This window comes from Balaenoptera ricei, chromosome 2, assembly GCF_028023285.1.
Source record: "Balaenoptera ricei isolate mBalRic1 chromosome 2, mBalRic1.hap2, whole genome shotgun sequence".
NCBI classification, from domain to species: Eukaryota; Metazoa; Chordata; class Mammalia; order Artiodactyla; family Balaenopteridae; genus Balaenoptera; species Balaenoptera ricei.
The window spans coordinates 34,492,296-34,516,724 of NC_082640.1; the positions used below are offsets into that span (position 1 = coordinate 34,492,296).

At 45.2% G+C, this 24,429-nt stretch overlaps 1 protein-coding gene across 1 annotated transcript in view; it reads left to right on the plus strand.

Annotated features, from left to right (window-relative positions):
- The window catches only part of IL16 (interleukin 16), a 104,308-nt gene that overhangs the window by 13,848 nt on the left and 66,031 nt on the right, over positions 1 to 24,429 (plus strand). The window contains exon 2 of the mRNA XM_059912333.1: positions 19,601 to 20,013. Coding sequence (XP_059768316.1) covers positions 19,702 to 20,013 — 312 coding nt within the window. The 5' untranslated portion in view covers positions 19,601 to 19,701. The remainder of the gene's footprint in view (positions 1 to 19,600; positions 20,014 to 24,429) is intronic.

Below are 24,429 nucleotides of genomic sequence, written 5' to 3' on the forward strand. Positions count from 1 at the left end.
AGCAGGCACCAGATGATTCTGGAGGGCTTGCAAAAGCAGAGTGCCAGGCCCCACCCCCAGAGTTTCTGATTCCGCAGGACTAGGTGCCGCCTGAGAATTTGCGTTTCTAGCAGAAGTTTCTATGGGCTCAAACTTGTTACATAACTTATTTTTTCCAGTGTTTTCCTGGAGGCGTCCCTTTTGATGCCCACGACTGGCTTGGGGACCAGACAGGCTCCTGAGAGCCAGTTTCTTATTTTAAGGACAGCCTGGCATAGAGAGGCAGCGTGATGCCATGAAAAGAGCCTGGGCTTTGGAGTTGGGTGGATCTTGATTAGACTCCCGACGTGATACCTTGCTAGCTAGGTGACCTCTGGGAAGGCGCTGCATTTTGCTGAACCAGTAGTAGGCTATGACCCAGGGTCACTAGGTCTGGCACATAGTAGGTGCTCAGTGAATCTCTGTGCAGTGACCTTTTCACCTGTAAAATGAGTATGGTAATATTTACAAGATCGACGGCGAGATAGTGTGAGCTGACGTCATGCCAGGCCCTTTGGAGGCGCTGAGTAGTGTTTGTTACCTTCCTGCCCTCCCAGCCACTTCCAGGTTATCCAAGGACGGCAGGGGTCAGCTGGGACCCCAACGAGGAGCCTCGCTGGGCTCTGGGGCTCTGGGCAGCGCTGGCCTCCTGGGTGTCCTCTGCCAGCCCAGCAGATGGTGGACTTTGTTCTGAGCCGAGCTTCCCAGCGCTGGCAGCCCGGCCTTTTTGCACCAAGCGTCTTCACACAGAGAAGTCAGATGGCTCAGGTCGGGAGTCTCCAAGTGAGCCGGTGCCAGGTTGGACACATTTGCCCTGAGTCACCTGTCCAGAGCAGGTTGTGAGCGCGTTGTCCGACTCACAGCATCCCAGCCGTCAGCGCCTGAGATCTGATTTGAGACCAGCCTCTGAGTGAGAAAGGAGCATCCATTTCTCATTCTTTGCCGGCTCTGACCCAGGCCCGGGCCCTGGCTTTCCCGGGATAAATGGTTCCGTGGTCCCGGCTGGGCAGTTGGAGAGCAAAGCCAAGGAGGGGGCAGCCCCAGGGACTGTGAGCAGAGAGGTAGGTGGGCCTGGGTGAGAGAAGGTCCCTCAGGCAGCGGTTCTGACCAGGTGGCAGTTAACGGACGCAGGAGGCTGGCTTCTCTGACCTGCATGGGGACCGGGCTCCGTTGCTGGAACTTGGGTTCCTGTCTGGAGGCTGGGCTGGGCTGGGCAAGAGGGGAAGCGGTCACTGGGGTGGGAATCGGGTGCCACCTTTGGTTGCAGAAGGAGGGGGGGAAGGAAGCCGTTCGGGAGGTTGGCGTGGGGAGAGGGCTGTCACTTGTCCTCGCTTTGTAGCCCTGGGAGCTTCTGGTTCTAGGATTTCCGCCTGAACAGCCAAGGCCTCGTCCTTGGGACTGGGGATATGGAAGGCGGCGGAAGGAAGGATGGAGAGGAGGGGGCGGAGGCGCCAGAGGAGGCCTCCCCCGCTGCTCGCCAGGCTTCCCCTCTCCCAGGCGGGCACGGAGCGTGGGCAGCTCTGCCACTGGCCTTGGGAAGACTGTCAGTCACTCCACTTGCTTTAGGTGAGGGTCCACTTGCTTTAGGTGAGGGTCCACGTGCTTTAGGTGAGGGTCTACTTGCTTTAGGTGAGGGTCCACTTGCTTTAGGCGAGGGTCCACTTGCTTTAGATGAGGGTTCACGTGCTTTAGATGAGGGTCCACTTGCTTTAGGTGAGGGTCCACTTGCTTTAGATGAGGGTCCACGTGCTTTAGGGGGTCCACTTGCTTTAGGTGAGGGTCCACTTGCTTTAGATGAGGGTCCGCGTGCTTTAGATGAGGGTCCACGTGCTTTAGGTGAGGGTCCATGTGCTTTAGGTGAGGGTCCACTTGCTTTAGGTGAGGGTCCACGTGCTTTAGATGAGGGTCCATGTGCTTTAGGTGAGGGTCCACGTGCTTTAGGTGAGGGTCCAGTTGCTTTAGATGAGGGTCCACGTGCTTTAGGTGAGGGTCCACGTGCTTTAGGTGAGGGTCCACGTGCTTTAGGTGAGGGTCCACGTGCTTTAGATGAGGGTCCATGTGCTTTAGGTGAGGGTCCACGTGCTTTAGGTGAGGGTCCACTTGCTTTAGGTGAGGGTCCACTTGCTTTAGGTGAGGGTCCACGTGCTTTAGGTGAGGGTCCACGTGCTTTAGATGAGGGTCCATGTGCTTTAGGTGAGGGTCCACGTGCTTTAGGTGAGGGTCCAGTTGCTTTAGATGAGGGTCCACGTGCTTTAGGTGAGGGTCCACGTGCTTTGGGTGAGGGTCCACGTGCTTTAGGCTAATTCCACGTGGTTTCAGTCGCACGGCTGGCGCTCTTTTGGCTGATAAACCGCTTGCTTCCTGTTGTCGGAGGACCCAGCAGATTCCTTGCTCCGTGAGGACACAGGGCAGCATCCACTTCCTTCTCTTTTTTAAAATTTGAATTAATTAATTAGGCCACGCAGCTCGGCATGCGGGATCTTCCCTGACCAGGGATGGAACCCGCTCCCCCTGCAGTGGAAGTGCGGAGTCTTAACCGCTGGACCACCAAGGAAGTCCCATCCACTTCCTTCTCTTGCCAAGTGAAATCCTCCCGTCTGTGGCAGGACCCGTCAAAGGAGCCGAGCGCCAAGCCTTCCTTACTTCCCCAAGCAGCCCGGGGTGCTGCCCTGTGGCTTCTTTCCCTTTCTCCAGGCTGCTGGGAAGGACAGCTATGGCTCCATTCCTTTCCTTTCCTCTGTTCTCTTTTTCGTCCTGCAGTTAAGTGGCGGTCAACATTTATGACCACAGTTGAGGGTACCTCCTGTATTCCACGCATGACGAGGGCATGAGCTATCAGGGTGCGCCAGCCCCCTCCCCTCATTTATTCACCTCCACTGATGCTTATTAATCATACTTAATACCCAATCATTTCCTGTGCACTCTTCCTGCCCCAGGCTCTGTGCTAAAATCTTTTCCTGCGTCATCTCATTTAAGCCTTACAGCAACCCTGAGTGAGGTAGTGTATCCCCGCAAACTGCGAGACGAGGTGACTCGCCCAGGGTCACTCAGCTAGAAAGTGGCACCGAACCCCAGCCTGTCTGACTCCAAAATCTACAATCTTAACTGCTCTGCTAGATGCCTCAACAAATATTTCTATTTCCTAAACACAAAGATGGTCATATATCCACAGGGTAAAAACCAAAATCTGAGTTGGATTATAATTACCTACAGCAGATGTTTTCTAGTTCTTTTTATCCATGGAAACCTTTTTAGAATTGAAATCTTTCATAAAAATTCATGTGTAAACAGTTTGGAGCAGAATTATTCAGACTGAAGGCAGGCTAGGAGTTTGAGACCTGTCCTCTTGCCAAACTCCCCACTCCCCTTTCTGGGCCCCAGCTGTGGTACCCTCGGGGTTTGGAGGTGAAGTGGGGAGGGTGCACTTTGAAATGAAAGCCACTCACTAGCAGGATAGTGTCTTCATTCCTTAAGCACGACTGCTCAGCTACCTGAATTGGTGATTTGACCCTTTCCCCCGTGCTCACACCCAGACTCCAGTGTTGCCAAGAGATCTGCTCTGATCTGAATACAGGGGGGTCTTTTAGAGCTTTGTGCCTTTGCTTGTTGTTCTGTCTGCTGGAAATGCTCACTCTTCTGTCTTTCCTTCCCACGTGGAAAACCCTCATTCAGCTTTCAAGCCTTAGCTCAGGGGCCGATTCCTTGGTGACACCATCCATAAAGTCACTTCAGATGGTGGCACTTGATTCAGACCATTATTATGAAACTTCCCACACTAGGAATACTATCCATGTACACATCTGTCTTCTCTCACTGGCCATAAAGGACCATGTCTTCATCCTTTACATCATCATTGCCTGGCACACGACGAATCTCAGAATATAGTTGTTGCAAAAATGAATGAACAATATCAACATAACAACAACGCTAACTCTGACAATAGCACCTTATATTTGCGTTGTCCATTTGGGCTGGCAGCCCATTTTAATATATAAGATGTTTTTGATACTAAGACACAAATCAGCGTGAATAGCAACATACTGTTACATGCAGGGAGAAAAATACCCCCCAAGGCAAAATAAACAAACTAAGAGCTTGGACTTTGGCTAGGAAGGCATCCTGAAATTAGGAATTTACTTCAAGTTCTTCTCTTGGATCCCAGTTTATATAAGGACAAATCTATGTTGGTCCTGTAAGCTAGGCAAGTTATGGCAGAAGGATTAAGGGGGTCTGCATGAAAGAAGGCAGAGCAGGGTGCTGAGGAAGGCTTGTGGAGGAGCAGGAGGCCTGGGTGGAAGGGCAGAGCCCATTGAGAGCTGCTATGCTTGCACACTTGGAGAAGCTGGAAGAGAGTGTGTGCCTTGCGTGGGAGCAGCTCATAAGTCTGGCAGTGACTCTGTGCAGTGCCCCAGATGCTGGGGACCACCCAGAGTGGGGATCTCCACTGGTCTTGCTTCTGGCTGAGACTTGGCATGCACATCTGGGCCAGAAATGTTTCTCAGGCAGACAGCTCCAGCAGCTAGGACAGGGCTGCCCTACCTGGTCGACGGGAGGTGCCCCCCACCACCTCCCGCAAATGTGCTCTCCAAATGATCCAGAAGCTCTCCTCACTCCTGGGATGGCTGGCACTAGGGCTTCCTCCCTGCTGCTCACCGCAGCTCTCATCTGGCAAGGGAAAGCTCCAGTCAACCTGAGCCCTTCCTCAGTCTTCCATCTGCATATGAAAGATTTGAGCAGAAAATTTCAGGGTCGATCCCACCTCTCAAATCTGGAAAAGCACAGGTCTCTGTAAGGACGAGCAAATGCACCCAAATCAACGTACACGTGAAAAGATTCAGAGGCTCAGAAGGGACCTAAATGAGGAACCAAAGCAAATACCCTCAAATGAAAGTACTGTGGGAAATCAGAGAAAACTTGAGAGTAGTGGTTTTCAAACATGACCCATTAGTGGACTGAAAATCAGTTTAGTGGGTTGAGACCAGCTTTTTTTTTTTTTTTTTTAAACAGAGAAAGAAGAATAGAGTTTATCAAAATGCATCAGGTTCTTAGCAAAATCATTTTAAAATAATTTTTATTGAAGATTAGTTGATTTACAATGTTGTGTTAATTTCTGCTGTACAGCAGTGTGACTCAGTTATTATTCTTTTTCATATTCTTTTCCATTATGGTTTATCACAGGATGTAGTTCCCTGTGCTATATAGTAGGACCTTGTTGTTTACCCATCCTATATATAATAGTTTACATCTGCTAATCCCAAACTCCCAATCCATCCCTCCCCCACTCCCTCCTCCTTGGCAACCACAAGTCTGTTCTCTATGTCTGTGAGTCTGTTTCTGTTTCATAGATATGTTCATTTGTGTTGTATTTTAGATTCCACATATAAGTGATATCATATTTGTCTTTTTCCTTCTGACCTACTTTGCTTAGTATGATAATCTTCAGCCCATTCATGTCACTGCAAATGGCACTATTTCATTCTTTTTTATGGCTGAGTAATATACCATTGTATATATGTACCACCTCTTCTTTATCCATTCATCTGTCGATGGACATTTAGGTTGTTTCCATGTCTTGGCTATAGTAAATAGTGCTGCAATGAACATTGGGGTGCATGTATCTTTTCGAATTATACTTTTGTCTGGGTATATGTCCAGGAGTGGGATTGCTGGACCATATGCCAACTCTATTTTTAGTTTTTTGAGGAACCTCCATACTGTTCTCCATAATGGCTGCACCAATTTAAGAAAAATCATTTTTATATTATCTTTGCCATGTTTTCACCTTATTATACCATAGTAAGTGTGTTGTTTCATAAACCCTTTGTTTTGACTATTTGTATTTATTTATATATTTATAACTATTTATATACATAGACATCTTATGTGTTTATGTGGTACATACTATGATGTAAAATGTAAATTCTTACTGTAAGTCAAGATTTACAAAGTTTCAAGAACAGTACTGTAGAAAGAACATTGGGTGGGATTTGGAACGGCAGAGATGTGTTAGGAGAGCATTTTCAGCCCCAAGTATTCCTGATCTTCTCTTTCAACAAGATGGTCTTGTCCCCGTCATCCAAGGCAGGGATTCCAGACCTAAGTCAGCAATGAGGTGATCTTTCCCTTTTCCTATCCTCACCTGTCCTTAAATTGATTAGAGGGGTTTAAGCAAGGGAAAGAATTGGAAAAAGTAGGAGGCACTCTGGGCTCATGTGCCTTCCCTCTTCTCCTTGCTTCTTCTCATCCTCCAAGGGTGTTCAGAGTCAATTCCAGCCACACTGCAGTGGTCCGAGCACCTGGGCCAGCTGCTGACAGAGGGAGGAGACCCATGGCCTTGACTAAGCAATGTCTGGGCACACACTTCCCCTGCACTGAGCTCTTTGTCAAAAGCAAACAGTAAAAGTGTGTGTGTGTGCGTGTGTGTGTGTTGTGTGTTGAGAGAAATAGAAAATAATATTGAAAGAGATGATATATAATCTCTTACCAAAACCCAAACCCCAAACAGTCATACACACACACTCACATACACACACACACACACACACATAATGGCAGCAGTTGGACCACAAAGTCCAACAGTTCTTTTAGGCCAAAGACTCTATGATGATTTGTAGCTGTTATTTTGTTTTTCTTTGAATCTCCTCTCAGTTCGAGTTAAAGATCATTGGGTATCAGTTTAATGCCCCTGCAATTCCTTCCCCAGGAAGGGATCTTTGTTGTTTATCCAGGGGTATGTCTTGAGCATCTTTCTCAATCCAGGTCTTTTAGCAAGTAGGTCATATTTTCAGTTTGTTTGTTTTAAATTTGCTTTTTTTGTTTTGATCTTTTTTCTTTTCTAGATTGTAATTAAGTGATATATACAAATTTATCACCAATTTATGATATTGCCACTTTGCACACAGAAGAGCACCTGGGACAGCCCTAGGTCTGGATAAGGGTGTGGTTTTAATTCAAAGAAGTGTTATCTAAAAATGGGATCTGAAGAGTGATGAAAATTTAGTGTCACCTAGGGTTATAGAGAGCGGGTGAGGCATTGGGAAGTGCCTGCGCCTTGGCCGGCGGGTTAGAGAAAGCCAGGGCTGCTCAGGAGGCGAAAGAGCTTAGTTGTGCAGTGGACGGAGTTCAGGAGAGGAGCAGAGCGAGAGCTGAAGAGGGTGGGTGGGGCGGACCCTGCTGACGGAAGAGCAGACATTTGGGCCATAAAAGGAGGCTATAAGTTAAATCTCAATCGTTGGCGGTTCTCAACAGGATTTTGAAGTAAATGATAAAAATAATTTTGAAAGAGATAATATATAATGTCCCGCAAACAACCATTTGCTCTGAAGTGAGAGGTTGGAATCAGGAGGAAGTGAGAGAATTCTCAGCACCTGCAGGGAGAAGCATCAAGTACAGTGTCTTTCTTGGAATGGATGAAGAGGAAACATCTACGCTCAAACATCACTTTCAAAAATTCTTTATGGAGCCATCCATAATATGAAAATAGAACGTGAAACCTCTAATTCATTAAGGACAAGAAGGAGTGAATGGCTTGCCTGGAGAGCAAGAAAAGGAGGCAGTAAGAAGCTACATAAAGAGAACAAAACAAAGCATATCAGAAGGAAGACGTCTCAATTAAGATATGATATAAGGTTGTATATTAAATGTGTATAAGATATACAAAATATAGTATAAGATATAAGGTTATATATTAAAATAAGAAGTCTCCCAGATTCAGTTTAAGAAAGGGAAATTAAAAAACCCAAAGAAGCAAACTCTCCCTCCCACTCCTATTATATCCCACTTGTAAGAGACACGTTTAAAACTAAATCACGTGAAGTTAAAAATAAAGTGATGGGCAAAAACCATGCAAATGCAGATTAAAAGAAAGTGGGGTAGCAATGTTAATTCTGTCAGACAAAATAAAAACGGAGGCAACTGTTAAATAGATCAAGAAGTACTTTTTACAAAATGATAAAAACACACAATGGAGATATGAAAATCAGAGAACTTTATGCACCTAAGAAAGGCATTGAAATATGTAAAATAAAGTTTTTTTGAAATATATTACAAATATGGTACCAGATTTCAATGCACACGACTCTAAGCTTTTTCAGATTAATTAGACAAAAATATAAATAGTTGATGACTTATAAGATTGAATATATACACATATTTTAATATCACATTTGAGTATATACATATTTGAAACTCCAAACAGAGGAGAATCATTCTTTTCAAATGTGCACTGAACATTTAAAACATTTAGTTACATCACATACTGGCTTACAAAATAAACGTCAATAAATTCCAACAAATAAAAAGTGTCCAGGGCACATCCTGTGGCCATGATGCAATTAAATTGGAATTTTCTAGTAAAAAAATTACAAGAAAAACAAGGCTAAATCTTGGAAATTTAACCACAAGAAATTAACAATAGCAACAGCAGTCTTCTAAAAAACTGAGTTTAAATTGGAAATCAAAGCTGCAATTACAGGCCATTTCTAAAATAACAACAATTAGAGCATCATGTTTCAAAATGCATGGGTTGTGGCCAAAGGGATATTCAGAGGAAAATTTCTAGCTTTTTATAATAATGGTGATTATGACAATGGTGGCTATAATAACTAGCCAACAAACTGTGCTAAGGGATTTACATCCAGTATTTCAATTTATTATCTATCGCAAAGTTGCTGTGAGGCGGCTCCTACAATCATCCCCATTTTGCGGACAACAAAACTTGAGTCACAGAAAAGTTAAGTAGATTTTCAAGGTCAGACCCTTATTGGACTGGGATTTAAACTAAGACCTAGTTGGGCTCTCTGCCAGACCAGGTAATCACTGCGTGATATGCTGTTATTTCTAAAATAGAAAGAATGGATTTGGGGGAACTAAATATTAAACTCTAGAAGATGGAGAAAAGAATAAAACAAATATCAGAAAAACAGGAAGGAAAAAGGAATAAAACTTAAGCCGAAATAAATACGTTGGAAAGCAAACTGAAAAGAGTAGATGTTTTTACTAACTCTAAGAATGAGTCCTTTGAGAGGACCAATAGAATAGCTCTCTTCAATCAGGTAAATCAAAGCAGAGAGGACGGAGGACCAGAGGACCAACTGAAATGTACAACACTGGCCATGAGAGACAGAGCATATGTATATAATAGTTTCAGAGAAAAAAATTTAAATTGTGAATATGTAATGGACAACTCTATACTAATAAATTTGAAAATCTTGATGAAAGGGTCATTTTATGAACAAGGTAAGTGATCAAAATTGACAAAGGAAAAGATTTTTGAAAAATTGAATAGACCAATAACCAAGGAAACAATGGAAAGTTTCAAAAGTGATGCCAGGACCAAAAGATTTTATGGAAAACTATTTCAAACTTTTACTGGATATATTTTAAATTAGTAAACTATTTCAGACCCGGGCCCTCGGCAGTGAAAATGCAGAGTCCTAACCACTGGACCTCCAGGGAATTCCCCCAATTCCTTTTATAATAACCTAAGACAGCCGAAAGTGGGATGATAGACCATTTATTTTTGTGAGCGTAGATACAAAGATCCTAAACAAAATGTTAGCAAACTAAATTCTGTTCTCTATGTAAAGAATTGCACACTGAGATCCAATAGGATCAAAATATTGGGGGCTAAGTCTTAAGAATGCCAGTAATATGTTTCTTCACACTGAGAACTCAAAAGAACGATACACAACATGGCCAAGGAGCTGAAAAAGCATTTAATAAGCAACACCATTCTTGGAGAAAATACTTCCCAAATTAAAACTAGTAGAATATTTCCTTAATATAATAAAAAATAATTTTATCTCAATATAGCCATCAATATGCTACTTAACTAGAGAATTTCCATTAATATCTAGAAAAAGACATGGAACTCCTCTACTGTAGCCATTATTTACTAAAATTCTGAAAACTTTAGTCAGTAGACTTAGAAAATAAAATGAAATAAGTGGTATAAATATTTTAAAATGAAGCGAGCTTATTAATATTCAGAGATCACATGATTGGAAATGCAAGAGAAACTATTGAATAGTTTCTAGATAAGAGAGATCTGTAAGGTTGCTGGTTATGAAATAAATGTGCGAAAGCCATAACTTACATATAAGCAATAACCAATTAGAAAAAATACTTTACAAATGGCCCATTCAAGATAAAAACAAAAGTGCTGACGAATAAATGTTATTAGAGATATTTAAAGCGTATATGAAGAAGAATATAAAAGTGGATTGAAGGTCTGAAAAGAAAAGCTGAACAAATATAAAAACAAAACAAGAGTTAAAAAAATGGTCCTGGATGGGAAGACTTTCTCCCCAAATTCATCTGTAAATATGAGGCAGTCCCAATAAAAATTTCAACCAGATATTTTCAAATCTGAGAAAATTATTATAAAGTTAATCAGAACTACTAGTTAACAAAAATTAGCCATAAATTTCAATTTTATTCTTCAGAACAGAAACCTTTATTTTTCTGGTTATAATTGTGATACATGATTGTTGTCCAAAGAAATCAGGAATAGGAAATTATTAAGTAGAAAGGAAAAGCTCCTTGTAAATTCCATCTCCCAACATCTTACTTCACCTTCTAGAAAAAATTATTAACAGTTGGGTTTTTATTCATACAAGTACACTTTTATAACCCAAACTAGTCGATACGTCTACTTTATGGTGTTTCTTACAATATACTGTGGACCTCTTTCCATAGCCATATATTTTATTCTTGATATTGGTCACATAATGTTCCACTGTGTGAATGTTCCATAATATATTTAATAAAATCTCTCATTGATGTACATTTAGATTGTTCCTACTATTTTACTTTTTTCTTTCTCTTTTTTAGTCCATCTATGTGTCAGGCACTCAGCTGAGTCCTTTTCAGAACTATCTGCTTTCGTTCCCACAGTGGGTAGCGTTGTCACTGCCAATTTATGGGTGATCAGCAAGACATAAGAGAGTTCAACACTTGGCTTGAAGTTGCACAGGTAAGGGGCAGACCTGGCATACAAACTAAGGCCACCTCCAGAGTCTAAGCCCTTGGCCAGGACATTTGTGTACCTGCTTGTCACTCCTCCCAATTACAAGCATCCTTGGGGTAGCTCTGGGCAGCTGACTGCTTATTTCATGGCAACAACATTTTTTTAACCTTTTTTTGCAAACATTTTATTTATAGGTAGATAACATATGGTGGTTTTTTTCATTGAAGTATAGTTGATTTCCAATGCTGTGCCAATCTCTGCTGTACAGCAAAGTGACTCAGTTATACACATACAGACACTCTTTTTTTATATTCTTTTCCATTATGGTCTATCACAGGATATTGAATATAGTTCCCTGTGCTATACATTAGGACCTTGTTGTTTATTCATTCTAAATGTAATAGTTTACATCTACCAACCCCAAACTCCCAGTACATCCCTTTCCCTCCCCATCCCGTGCTTGACAACCACAAGTCTGTTCTCTATGTCTGTGAGTCTGTTTCTGTTTTGTAGATAGGTTAATTTGTGCCATATTTTAGATTCCACATATAAGTGATATCATATGATATTTGTCTTTCTCTTTCTGACTTACTTCACTTAGTATGATAATCTCTAGTTGCATCCATGTTGCTGCAAATGGCATTATTTCATTCTTTTTTATGGCTGAGTAGTATTCCATTGTATATATGTACCACATCTTCTTTATCCATTCATCTGTTGATGGACATTTAGGTTGTTTCCATGTTTTGGCTATTGTGAACAGTGCTGCTATGAACATAGTGGTGCATGTATCTTTTTGAATTATAGTTTTGTCCTGGTATATTCCCAGGAGTGGGATTGCTGGATCATACGGTAATTCTATTTTTAGTTTTCTAACGTACCTCCGTAGTGTTTTCCATAGTGGCTGCACCAACTCACATTCCCACCAACAGTGTAGGAGGGTTCCCTTTTCTCTACACCCTCTTCAGCATTTGTTATTTGTAGACTTTTTAATGATGGCCATTCTCACCAGTGTGAGGTGGTACCTCATTGTAGTTTTGATTTGCATTTCTCTAATAATTAGTGATGTTGAGCATCTTTTCATGTGCCTGTTGGCCATCCGTAGGCAACAACATTTATTGAGTGTCTCCTATATGTGAAGCCCTCTTCCGAGCACTGGGATTTAATGAAGGATCTGCCTTAGCCAGTCCCTCCAGAACAGTGGTGGGTGGATGTGCCTTTCTTGAATTTGTCTAGGTGCTTTTTGAGGTTAATTATATTTTCGGCCTTTTCCATCTTGGAGGGAATGCATACTGAGGGGGAATAGTCCTGTCCGTCTTCATCCTTTGTCTCAGAGGCCTGGGTTTTTGGGGGGCATCCTGGTGATCTCACTTGTGCCTGCACGTTGATGGATTTGATCACCTTCCAGGATGCTGAATGTGCAGAGGCCCCTGTGAGGGCCTCCTCTTAGGATCTTCCACACGCCTTTAGGATTTTCCCGAGGAGCAGATTCCAGAATGTCTTTCCAATGGCTCTGACTTGTCATCTGCTCTCAGGTGCAACCCACTACGACTCCTTATCACTCTGATGTCAGTCGGTTACCTGGAATCCTTCCTTCTGTGATACTAGAGGGGATGTTTTCCCTGGTGTTTAGTCACAGTTCTGCAGAGAAGCAGACCAATAGGAGGTAGATAGATACATGGATGGATAGGTAGATAACAGATAGATATAAGGAAGGAGATTCATTATGAGGGATTGGCTTATGTGCATATGCAGGCTGAGAAGTCCAAAGATCTGCTGTCTGCAAGTTGGGGGCCCAGGAAAGTGGGTGGTGTAGTCCAGTCCAAACCCAAAGGCCTGAGAACAAGGGGAGCCAGTGGTGTAAGTCCTGGTCCGAGTCCAAAGGCCCAAGAACTTGGACCACAGATATCCAAGAGCAGGAGAAGACGGCTGTCCCAGTTCCAGCAGAGAGAGTGGCTTTGCTCTTCCTGCACCTTCTTCTTCTAGTCAGACCCTCAAAGGATTGGATGATGCCCACCCACTTCGGTGTGGGCAGATCTTCTTCACTCAGTCTACCGGTTCAAATGCTAATCTCTCCTGGAAAACCCTGACAGACACAGCCAGAAATACTGAAAACCCTTAGCCCAGTGGAGTTGACACATAAAATTAACCATCACACCTGGGATCATATCATCTTACATTGGTGTGGGAAAGGTCAACTGAAGGCAAAGGAACTTTTTTTTTTTAATTTATTTTATTTATTTATTTTTGGCTGCATTGGGTCTTCGTTGCTGTGAGCGGGCTTTCTCTAGTTGCGGTGAGCAGGGGCTACTCTTCATTGTGGCGCGCGGGCTTCTCATTGCGGTGGCTTCTCTTGTTGCGTGTAGAGCACGGGCTCTAGGCACGCAGGCTTCAGTAGTTGTGGCACACGGGCTCAGTAGTTGTTGCTCGCGGGCTCTAGAGTGCAGGCTCAGTAGTTGTGGCACATGGGCTTAGTTGCTCCGTGGCATGTGGGATCTTCCTGGACCAGGGCTCGAACCCGTGTCCCCTGCATTGGCAGGCGGACTCTTAACCACTGCACCACCAGGGAAGGCCCGGCAAAGGAACTTTTGAGATGTTCATCCACCATTCCTTCCTTCCTTCCTTCCTTCCTTCCTTCCTTCCTTCCTTCCTTCACTGGACATGCAAATGCCCCTACTCTGTGCTAAGCCCTGTCAAAGGTCTGCAGGCATAAAGATAGTGAGATATGGTCAGAGCAGAGGAAGAAAGACCAAGGTATAAAACTAACATCAACACCACCTGCTCACTTTACCAGTTGGGAAAGAGGCTATGAGGTGCTGTGCCGTTTGTCTTGTCCTGTGACCAATGTATACAGACATACACATCACCAGTCCCAGCCGCATGTCCCATGGAATCCTATTAAAGATACTCTTTTAGAAAGAAAAGGAGCCATAAATTTCCTCCCTTCATTTCTTATCTCTGAGTCACTCTTTAGCTGAAGACAAAAAATACCCCCTGGGCAAGACTGACCAAACTTTAAAAATTGCCTTTGATATAGAACACTGTTGGAGAATTCAGAAATTTGAAACACATTTTGTCAACTAGTTCCCCTTTCTCCATATGGTTATTTACCGTCTCAGAGTTCTCCGGTGAAGTGAGTGTATTCTAACCAGATGGAGGTACCTTTCCTCCAGTGGGTTAGCTTTGCCCAACAGATAACAGGCACAGAACAGTTTTGCTCAACGAGTGCTTTCCGAGTGAACAAATGAAAAGGAAGGAAGGAAAGAAGCAAAGAAAGAGGGAGAGAAGGAAGGACTTAACTGATCCTGCCCCTCCCCTGCCTCCAGTCTGGAAGTTTTTCAAGCCCCTTGAAAGGAAGAACCATCCATTTCTTTGCACTTCAGCTTTATGCTTCTGGCTCTGCATTTTCTATACAGATGACAGCTAAGCCAAGGTGGGTGTAAACATACATTGGGAAGTGTGATGGTGAGTTGGTTCGTATCCCTTCTGGCCACACAATCTCCTCATACGTGTGATGGGGAGACCCCTTCTGGCCCGAGCATCTGTGGAAGATCTAACTAAAGAGAATGCTATCATGGTTTTGCGGGGAAAGGCCCCTCCCAAGGAGCTGGTTCCTGGGGTGAAGTGGATCCTTTGGATTTTTCTGCTGGGAAGGGGAAGCAGCTGGTCCTTTTAGCTTAGCCATGTTGCAAACCTCAGCTGTGTGTCCCTGGGAAGCCTCTGGAAGAGACCCACAAGACAGTCTCATGGAGGACCCACGGGGGGCAGAGCACATCTGACAAGAGTTTGGCAAATGCTCCTGAGGCCCAGGGTAAAATCAGAGAAAGCTCATTAGTTCCGACCTTTTGAAGATGGCTGGAATCAGGGAACGGCACGGGCTTGCCCCCCAGCTCTCCTGACATTTGGTTCCATTAGGGGGCAAGAGCTGGTTCCAATGTCCTGAGAGCAATTACCAAAGCTAAGCTGAACACGGTGCTGTGTTTTCAATTATTGTCTCTCTCTCCCTCTCCTCTCTCTTTCTCTCTCTCTATGCCAGGCCTAGAGGAAACACAGTCTCCCACAGAAGTCCAATCCTGGCTTCTCCTCTACAATCCTTTTGCAATCGTTCCCTTTCTTTTTTACATTTTCCATAATAACAAGGCTCATTTTGAAAACCCTCTTTGCTCTGGACCGAAGGGTTAACCCCTCGTCCCCTGTGCATTGCCCATCCCGCGGCTTCTGCCATCCCACACGACAGCCAAGGCCGCAGAAGTTGCGGTTCTCTCTGGAAAAGCTTATTTTAAAAAACTGACAGTCCTCATCAGACACTCCTGCAATGGTCCCCTGGGATTAGCCCAGTTTCCACCAAGGAATATTATCCCTCTGCTCTCCTAAATCCTACATGCAGCCAACTTTTCCACCACTGAGTGAAGCGCACAGCCTTGTACCTGGTCCCGAAGGCCCCCAAGTGTTTGTGCCCTGGAAAATGCCCAGTGAGTGAGCTCGCCTTTGCTGGGACAGCTATTGTGGGTTAGGAGAGGACATGGTGGAGAAAGGGAATTGGGCTTGCAGTCTAAGAATCCATGCAGACGGTAGCAATGCTTGGTGAAAAAAGAAGGCAACAGGCCTTTATACCAGAGCCAGGAACTGAAGGGGAGAAGAATTTGGGCCTTGACTGGGGGTGACTGGCTTCTCTCCTAGGCTTGGGATGGGATAAAAGACAGTTTCAAAAAGCCCCTTGGCCCTTGAATGTCACTGTTTTCCGTAACTTATGCCAGTGGCATCAGAGAGAAGAACAACTGTGCCAGCAGGATTTTTTTAAGCAAAAAAGAAGTTTTATTCGTTTGTCTAAGTGAACAGATAGTGTGGCTTCAGGCATGGCTGAATCTAGGTGTTCATATTGCATTACCTAGGCTCGTCCTTCTCACTCTTTCTCTCTGTCCTCCTTCCTTTCTCTCTTTTTCTTCCCCTGTGGGTTCTGTACCTTCTGTGTTGGCTTCGCTCTCGGGCAGCCCCATCCATGTGGTGGCATCGGCAACTCTGGATTTATATCCCCTCCGTATAGCACCAGCAAAAGTCCAGAAGGATTTTAAATTTTGATTGTCTTTCAATATTTCAAATACCTAATGGACCAGTGCTGGCTGTGACCAACACACACACACACACACACACACACACACACACACACACTTCCTTCTCCCTGAGTCCCAAGTGAACTATGGGGAATCCTCATGAAGCTGAACAAAATGCAAAGAAGTTTGGATATATTAATCCCTACAGAGGTGCTGGTGTTGAGAGCTACAAGTTCTGGGATGTTGAATTGGCAGAATGCAAAGGCACGCCGGTGCTGGGGAATGGTGGCAGGAAGGAGAACATTTACAATTTGGATTTGAAAGATGACATCTGGAAGTAAAGGCTAGTGATGAGAAGAAGGAAAAAAATTTAAAAAAGAACTACTCTAAAGGCTTGAATTCTCTGTATTCTTCAGCCAATAGATCTGAGCATTGATATTCAGGTTAACGAATCCTCTAGAAATGAAGCAGGTTTCGAGCAAGCAGACCATGCCCTCTGGACTTGGGTTCATGAATTTGGTAAAATGCAGAACTGATTAAAAAAAAAAAGAGTTTCAGTGGTTTTCGGGGAAGGAAGCAGACTCTGTGAGCTGTGGCTCAAAGAGGAGGTGAGCCTGAGAACAGAAAGTACAGAGTGTAAAACGTTTGTTCAAGAAGATAGGAAGGACAGAAGAATGGTCCATTGTCAACACTGTGTCTGTTGATAACAGCATTGGGCTGTACACTTAACAATCTGTTAAGATGGTAGATCTCATGTTAAGTGTTCTTATCATAATAAAAAGGAAAAAAAAAGATATGAAGGGGATAAAAGAGAGGCAGGTAACAGGAGGATGGGGATTCAACATATAGTTTTTAAAAGACAGACAATTTGAGTATGTTTACACGCTGATGATAAAACCCAGAACAGAGGGAGAGAATGAGGTGAAAGAAAGATGCTAATCAATGGCGGTGTGGAGCCGTGGTAAAGATACAGGCTCCAGAGTCAGACCGCCTGTTTGAATTCCTGCTTTCACTGCGTTCTAGCTGTGTGATCTTGGGGAAGTGGCCTAACCTCTCTGTGCCTCAGTTATCTTTTTTTGTAAAATGAGGATATTGATGGAACCTACAGTAGATTTTGTGAGAACTAAATGGTAAAGCAATTAGAACAGTACATCATAAGCACTAGATAAGTGTTAGCAATTATCATTTTTATTGTTGTTAAGTCTGAAGAATCTGAGTGGGATCCCGAGAACGGATGGGTGGGTTGACCTCAATAGGAGGGCAAACGTTTCACTACGAAGGGTATGGACAGGTATGGATGGATGGCAAATGGATTTGTATATTCGATGGTGGAAATTTGGGAGGGATTGCTATCTGAAAACTTCTGTGTTTCTATGAAGCAGAAGGTGACATTACCTGTTTATGATGAGGAGAGAGGTAAATCTAGTTTTGAAGACAGTGAAGTCTTGAAATAGTCATTATTGAGAATGGATGATCAAGCTAACCATGGAAACACAGTACAGTTGTTGGCCAGAATGTTCCATGGCACCAATCTTCTCAGGAGTGGGAGTGTCCCCTGCAGGTCTCAGAAACCTGCAAGCAGCCATGGAACTTAGTGGGGGATTGGATTCATCTGTGCTTGGGGTTGTGCTATTACAGTAGGTCCCCTACAAACAAATGAGTTCCGTTCCGAGAACGCGGTCGTAAGTCCAATTTGTTCTTTAAGTCCAACAAAGTTTGCCTAGGTACCCAACTAAGACAATCGCCTATATAGTACTGTACTGTAATAGGTTTATCACACTTTTCCCACAAATAATACATAAAAAACAAACAAAAACAAAAAATAAAGAAAACAGTTTTAATCTTATAGTACAGTATCTTGAAAAGTACAGTAGTACCAGCTACATCACCACTGCTTTTACGCTTGTTTCCGGACATCCTGGGCTTGAGATAAAAATACTGTACTCTATACAGTACTGTACAGTAAAGTACACAAAAGCACAAGCACTTGTAGAGGATGCACGCACGTGACAGTGTACACCAGACACGTGAACTCACTTATGTGATTGGACAGGCGAACACATGTTTGCATCTTTGAAAGTTCGCAACTTGAAGGTTTGTATGTAGGGGACTTAGTGTGTTCGAGATGGAAGGACACAGAGTACAGGACTTTGGGATATTGGCCAGAGGGTGCTTGATGAAATGGACCAACATTGAGTTAATTTATACTAAAGCATCAAGAAGAGTGCCTGATGTATAGAGCAGGCTCTCAAATAGTTATCTATTCATTCATTTTAATTCATTGCTATTGGCTGCTATAGATGATTGGTGGATAGATTGATAAAATTCAAAGGCTAATACAGAAAACAATAAAATGGTGCAACTAGGTATTGAAAAACACTGTCTTCTTTTAAAAAGAAGTTCTCTTTGGGGGGATTATATAATGTGAAAGGGCTCCTACTTGATGAAATGCTGGAAGGCCTCTGCTTTTTCTTATTCAATACTAGCTGTGCACAAACAGCAGTACCCATGGGCCAAGAGCATCCCACAATTTGTTATTCTGGCAACAGGCTTGTTTTGTGGCTTGGGCCTGAGTCGGAACTTCTTTGGATGCAGCATCAGGGCCCCTTTCACCACCTGCCTCACGGAGACTGAATCCGTGGCAGGCCCCTCAAGGTGAAGCGGAGCTGAGCTGGGCTGGGCTGAAAGTGATGTCGTTGACCTGATGGGTGAAGCCAGTCTTTGATCCATCAGCCTGTGAGAGTTTGATCCCATGGCAATAGGTGGCAGAGCCAGAGACCCTCGGCCTGGCTGCGATACCGGCCAGGTGTGACCTTGGTCCCAGGGAAGGGCACACAGGTTTGCCAGGCATCTGTTGTGTGCTAAGCCCTTTGGCACGAACTGTCCCTGATTCACCTTGTTTTACACTCAGAACAACCCTGGCGGGTCAGTGTTTGGTGAGACTCCCAGCCTTCCTGGTTTGTAGGCTCTTCATCTGAGAACTGAGCGCATAGACATCAGTGGTCTTCAGCCTGGGCTCTGTGAATTCTCAGGTTTCTGTGGAGAAGATACAGACGCTACCAGGGGTGGCAAAAAGGGACTGACAGGGGCAGCTTAGTCTTCCTCTTTGCCCTGACCTGCTCTAGAGTCTGGAGTTCCCTGTACACTTCTGTCTGAAGAATGGCTTTTACATTTAAAAATCTCACAGAGCACAGGTCTCTGTGATCTCTAAAATTCTTCCTGGGATCTGATCACCGCCTCTCCTGCAAATGCTCTTTGTGGCTTTGCATTTGAGCCTCCTTCTCTGTGCCTTGGTGTCCCTGCGTGCAGAAAGAAGGTTTGGATAAAAGAAGCTCTGGCCTCCGTGATCCTGGGAGTGCAGGGCGTGGTAAACACTTGGGCTCACTGAACCCCGTGTGGCCGGCACCCTGGAAGGGCCAGTGATACTGAAGGATGATCTCTCCATCTGTCCTGTCTCACGGGCACCGCACCCGGCACTTGCGGCTCAGTTCCAGGACTCAGGTCTCTCTCCACTTGTCCACATCAAGTCACATTGCCTCTTCCCATTTTCTCTTTCCTCCAGGGACCCATGAAGTGGTGGCGAAACCCAGTCTGGTCGCCACCCGTCCACCGAGGGCCAGAGATCAGGAAAGGAAGAAGGGCAGCTTTACTTCCTCCCTCAGGATGGAGCCTCACAGCCATTCTGGAAAGAGCAGAAAATCCACAAAATTCCGGTCCATCTCCCGGTCCCTGATCCTGTGTAATGCCAAGACCAGTGACGATGGCTCAAGCCCCGATGAGAGATATCCTGATCCTTTTGAGATTTCCCTGGGCCAGGGCAAGGAGGGACTTTTCCTCTCATCTGTGCAGCTGGCAGACACGTCAGAGGCCGGGCCCGGCAGCGTTCCTGATCTCACGCTGTCCTCCGAGGCCGCTCAACTGCAGGCAGCTGGGAGTGATGGAGGCCAGAACTGTAGGAGGGTGTTCTTCATGAAGGTACGCCCAGGATTTGTGGGGCTGGAGGAGCCTGCGGCTGCCTTCCGGTGCTGTGAATGCAAGTCTTCGCGTCTTTTTATTCCAAAGTCAGGAAGGCACAGAGTTCTCATTCTGAACAAGAGCAGGGAAGAAGTTGAGGCAGGGCCCTCTGGAATGATGACAAGGAGCATGGCAGTGAATCAGGCTCAGTTAACCTTCCTGCTTGAGACATTCTTTGAGATACTGTGTCAGCCCCAGGTAAACTGAGCCTGGGTCCCTGCTGGAAAATGCCAGGTGCAATACACTGGGAAGGGCTCATCTCCAGACAGACAGTATCCAGCACACCACAGGCAGCTCAAATCAAATCCAGTCGAGAACCTGATAGAAGCTGACTTATAGGGCCCGGACTGAGAAGGAGCCGGAAGGTCGAGCAGGGCAAGGAGTACAGCCTGAGTGAGTTTGCACTTGAATGCTGACCGAGAACGTTCCCCAGGTGCCCCTTGCCAGTTCCAACACAGGTGTGAGTGAGGGCTGGCAGGCAGAGCCGTAAGGGAAGGGGGAGAGGGAAAACGAGGTAGGGTTTGGAGACTTGCCAAATTTCAGAATGTTTTCTCTTCTGTTAGACCGTATTTCAATTTTTGTTATTATAGCAAGGTGGAAATTGCAGGGTACTGTGAGATAGAGGCTGATTAAAGAATTTCACTCTCAAATTAGTCTCTGTAAGTCCTATGCCCTCAGCCTTCCATCAAAGGCAGGATTTCTCAGGGGTCCAAACAGCCCTGAACCTTGGAGCCAGTGCGGCTCACTCAGGGATGGGCCAGCCCCGAGGGGCTTCTCCCACACCTTACTGCCAAGATCCACTGGGCACAGTCACGTGACTGTCAACAGCAAATAGGGAAGGTGTTCCGGTACCTTTGGAGGAGATGCAGTGCTTTTGCATCCTTCCTTGAGGAAGAAAATCATTGCTTAACACATGAATAGTAAACACCATCATGTAACATTATATAACAGGTTAGCAGGTCAGGCCCAATAATCTCCAGACACAAGCAGCTACCTCAAGGGACCCACCCAGCCTAGGTGGCTCCATTACCCACAAGGTGGCTTCTGTTGATATGACCTGAGCTCACCCGATAGGGTAGAAGGAGCGAACAGCAGCTCAGTGGGCTTGGGGGAGCCTGGCCAGGCTCCTGGTTTGCCACCAATGGTGTGACCAGTATACAATCCACCAACTGAGAGTCAAGTTCATGAATGACAATACCAATTTATCCAGGTTAGAGTTCGCGTAAATGAAATTTAAAAATCATTTGGAGATTCCAGCGGACTCCAGAACGAACTTTTCACTTGCTTCTATTTAACTGAACAAGCATTTCCTGAGCACCTGTTACGTGCCAGGCACAGTAGGGATCCAGCCCCTGCCTTCAAGGAACTTGTCTCAAGTGGAGGAAAAAAAATACACTCCAAGAGGGCTGTGCGAGGCTCAAAAGGAGGCGGCACATCTCTAGGGGTGGGTATCCGTACATTTAGTCAATGTTTACAGAGTACCGACCCGTGTCAGACACTGTTCTAGGGAGTAAGCCAGACTCAGTCCCTGCCCTTGGGCAGCTTTTATTCTTGTGGGGGGATACAGATGTTAACGACTTAGCATCTGCTATAATATTAGAGAGTGAAGGGCTCTGAAGAAATATGAAGCAGGATAAAGGGATAGAGAGTGAGGAGGAGGGGCCGCTGCCCTTTTTGAAAAGGTGATCATGAAGGCTTCTCTAAAGAAGTGACATTTGAGCCATGATCTGAACGAATGAAGCAGAGAAGGGAGTCATATGAACATCGGGGGGAAGAGTGTTCCGGGCGGAGGGAACAGCATGTGCGAAGACAGGAAGAGGAGAGTGTGCTTGTGGAATGCTGGAGGAGAATAGGGTGCACGGGCCGTTCAGGGAAGGGGAGAGCGGGGGGGGGAATGGAGGCAGGGTGGTAACCAGGCACCATATGTGGAGTTTTAGTCTCAGAAGGATGGGGAAGCCTTGGAAGACGGAGCAGGGGAGCGACCCGATCCTTTCAAGGAGCACTCTGGCTGCTGAGCAGAGAATGGAGTGTAGGGAGGCCAGTTAGCAGAGCTACGACAATAACCGAGGCCGGAAGTGACGTGGCTGGACTGAAAGGGTCGTGGGAAAGGCACTGAGGATGCGCAGGGTAGGCATTTACTTTCAAGGCAAAGCCAACGGGATTTGTCGATGGAAGGATGGAGGGGGGCGAGAGGCAGCAAGTTTAACTGCAAGTTCTGACCTGACCTAACCCGGGGAAAGGAGGTGGCCTGTTCTAATATGGGAAGTACTCAGGGCTGCAAAAATGATCAGGAAAAGGTGCGATGTTGCCAGAAGGACGCAGGATCTGACAAAGCAGGGGTGGGTGGAAGAGAATCCTAGGTGGAGGGAGCTGTGTGAGCAAAGATGTGGAGGGGAGGAGGCACCGAGGGCTTAAGCGTGGGCCACCGTGCACAGGAGAGGGTGTCTGGAGCTGCGTTTTGGGCTCCTGTCCAGTGACAGGAGGCTGGAGACCCGGGGAAGCTAGATGAACAGGCATAGGACAGGAAACTGGCAAGGGGTCAAGGATAAGCTCCACCTTTTCGTCTCACTGTGATTCACATGTGCACCATAATTTGGTTTAGAAAATGTTTTCACAGCTCTATCTCATTGTCTCCTTCCTGGGAGGAAGGAAGTCACAGCAGCATTTGTATTTCCGGGGGCGAGGTTGGGCAGTATGGCACAGGGGCTGGCGGTGCGGGCTCATTAGTCTGACTGCTTGGGCTTGAGTCCAGCTTTCCCAGTTGTGTGATCCTGGACAATTCACTTTAACTTTTTATTTTATATTGGAGTATAGTTGATTAACAGTGTTGTGATATTGATAGTTGCAGGTGTACAGCAAAGTGATTCAGTTATACGTATACATGTGTCTATTCTTTTTCAAATTCTTTTCCCATTTAAGTTGTTACCTAATATGGAGCAGAGTTCCCTGTGCTCTACAGTAGGTCCTTGTTGGTCACTTTACCTTTTTGTGTGCCCATTTTCTCATCTACGAAATGGAGAATGTTAATAATGATATATGAGTTTTCTTAGGATAAAGTTATAAGTATTTACATAAGAAAATCCACAGTGCAGTGCGCATAGTAATTGCTTAATAAATACTATTATTATTATTTCTGCTTTAGGATGGGGATACTGACTGGCACTGAGTAATTAAGTAATTAATGAATTCAGTAGCATATATTAAATGTGCCAGGCTGTGGGCAAGACTTGTAGCTTTGCAATGCTCATGGGCTAACGAGGAAGACAGGGATGAAACAGATGATTCCTGTTCCGGGGCGTGGCTACAGATCTGGAAGGGAAATCGTGGGGCTGCTGAGGAGGAATGTGCAGCTCTATTTGGGGAAGGGCATCCCGGAGCGGGTGAAAGCAGGATCTCCAAGTAGACAATCCAGATCACAGCAGTGTGAACAGGCAGAGGGATGGGAAGGAGGAGGCTGGAAAGAGGTTTGTTTGCTGAGGTGGGGGGAGGAGTGATGGGCATTTGAGTCAAGTTCGAGGCAGGGATGAACTGGGAAGGCAGAGCGGGGTATTGGCCAGCTCAGAACCCAAGATTGTTTTTTCTTCTTTTTAAGGAGCACAGGTGATCTTTAACTATCCATTAATGAGTTCTAAGCAAGTAAGTGTTTCAGTTGTCTGAGCAGGTCCTGTATCAAAAGTGCCAGGGCAGAAAGGTCAAAGGTGACAGCTTGTCCCAATATCCTTTTCTGGAGGAGCCTCTGTGTACTCAATAACACCCCCCTCCCTCTCCCTTCTCACAGGGACACTCTAGCCCCCGCCCGGCTCCTGCCCTGCACCCAGGCATGACTCAGTTGGCCCAGATGGACTCCTCAGCTTCCAGCAATGCCATGGTTACACTGATTTCAAAACAACATCTGGAAAGAGGCCCTGTGACATCAGCCTCTTCTCTAGAAACGCCTAATATGAAAATTAAAAAAGAGGAAGTTAGATAAACAGCCAACTGAAAAAAAAAAAAAAAAAAGCCTTATTGGATGTGTTGTGTTTGGCACAATTAGGACTAAGTAAATCATCACCCAGGGATGTGACAAAGCCGGGCAGGGATGTGCAGAATCTGGCGTAAGCATTTGGATCTGTGCTGTGCGTTAAGGGACTGGCACGGTCCTTTTTCAGGAGGAGCTTCCAGACCCCTGGGGAAGAATGTTCAAAGCCAGATTCCCCAACCTAATAAACAAAAACGCAATGTATCAGACCTAGACTTTTCAAAGGAGGGAATGCACGGACTCCTTGGCTACTCCAGACCCACTGTCTTTTTCCAAATGGCAAGAGTATTTTTAAACGCCCTTTAAGTAGGATGTTGAGGCCAAAGGGGAGGGAGCCCACTCAGGTGGGACTGAAGCTT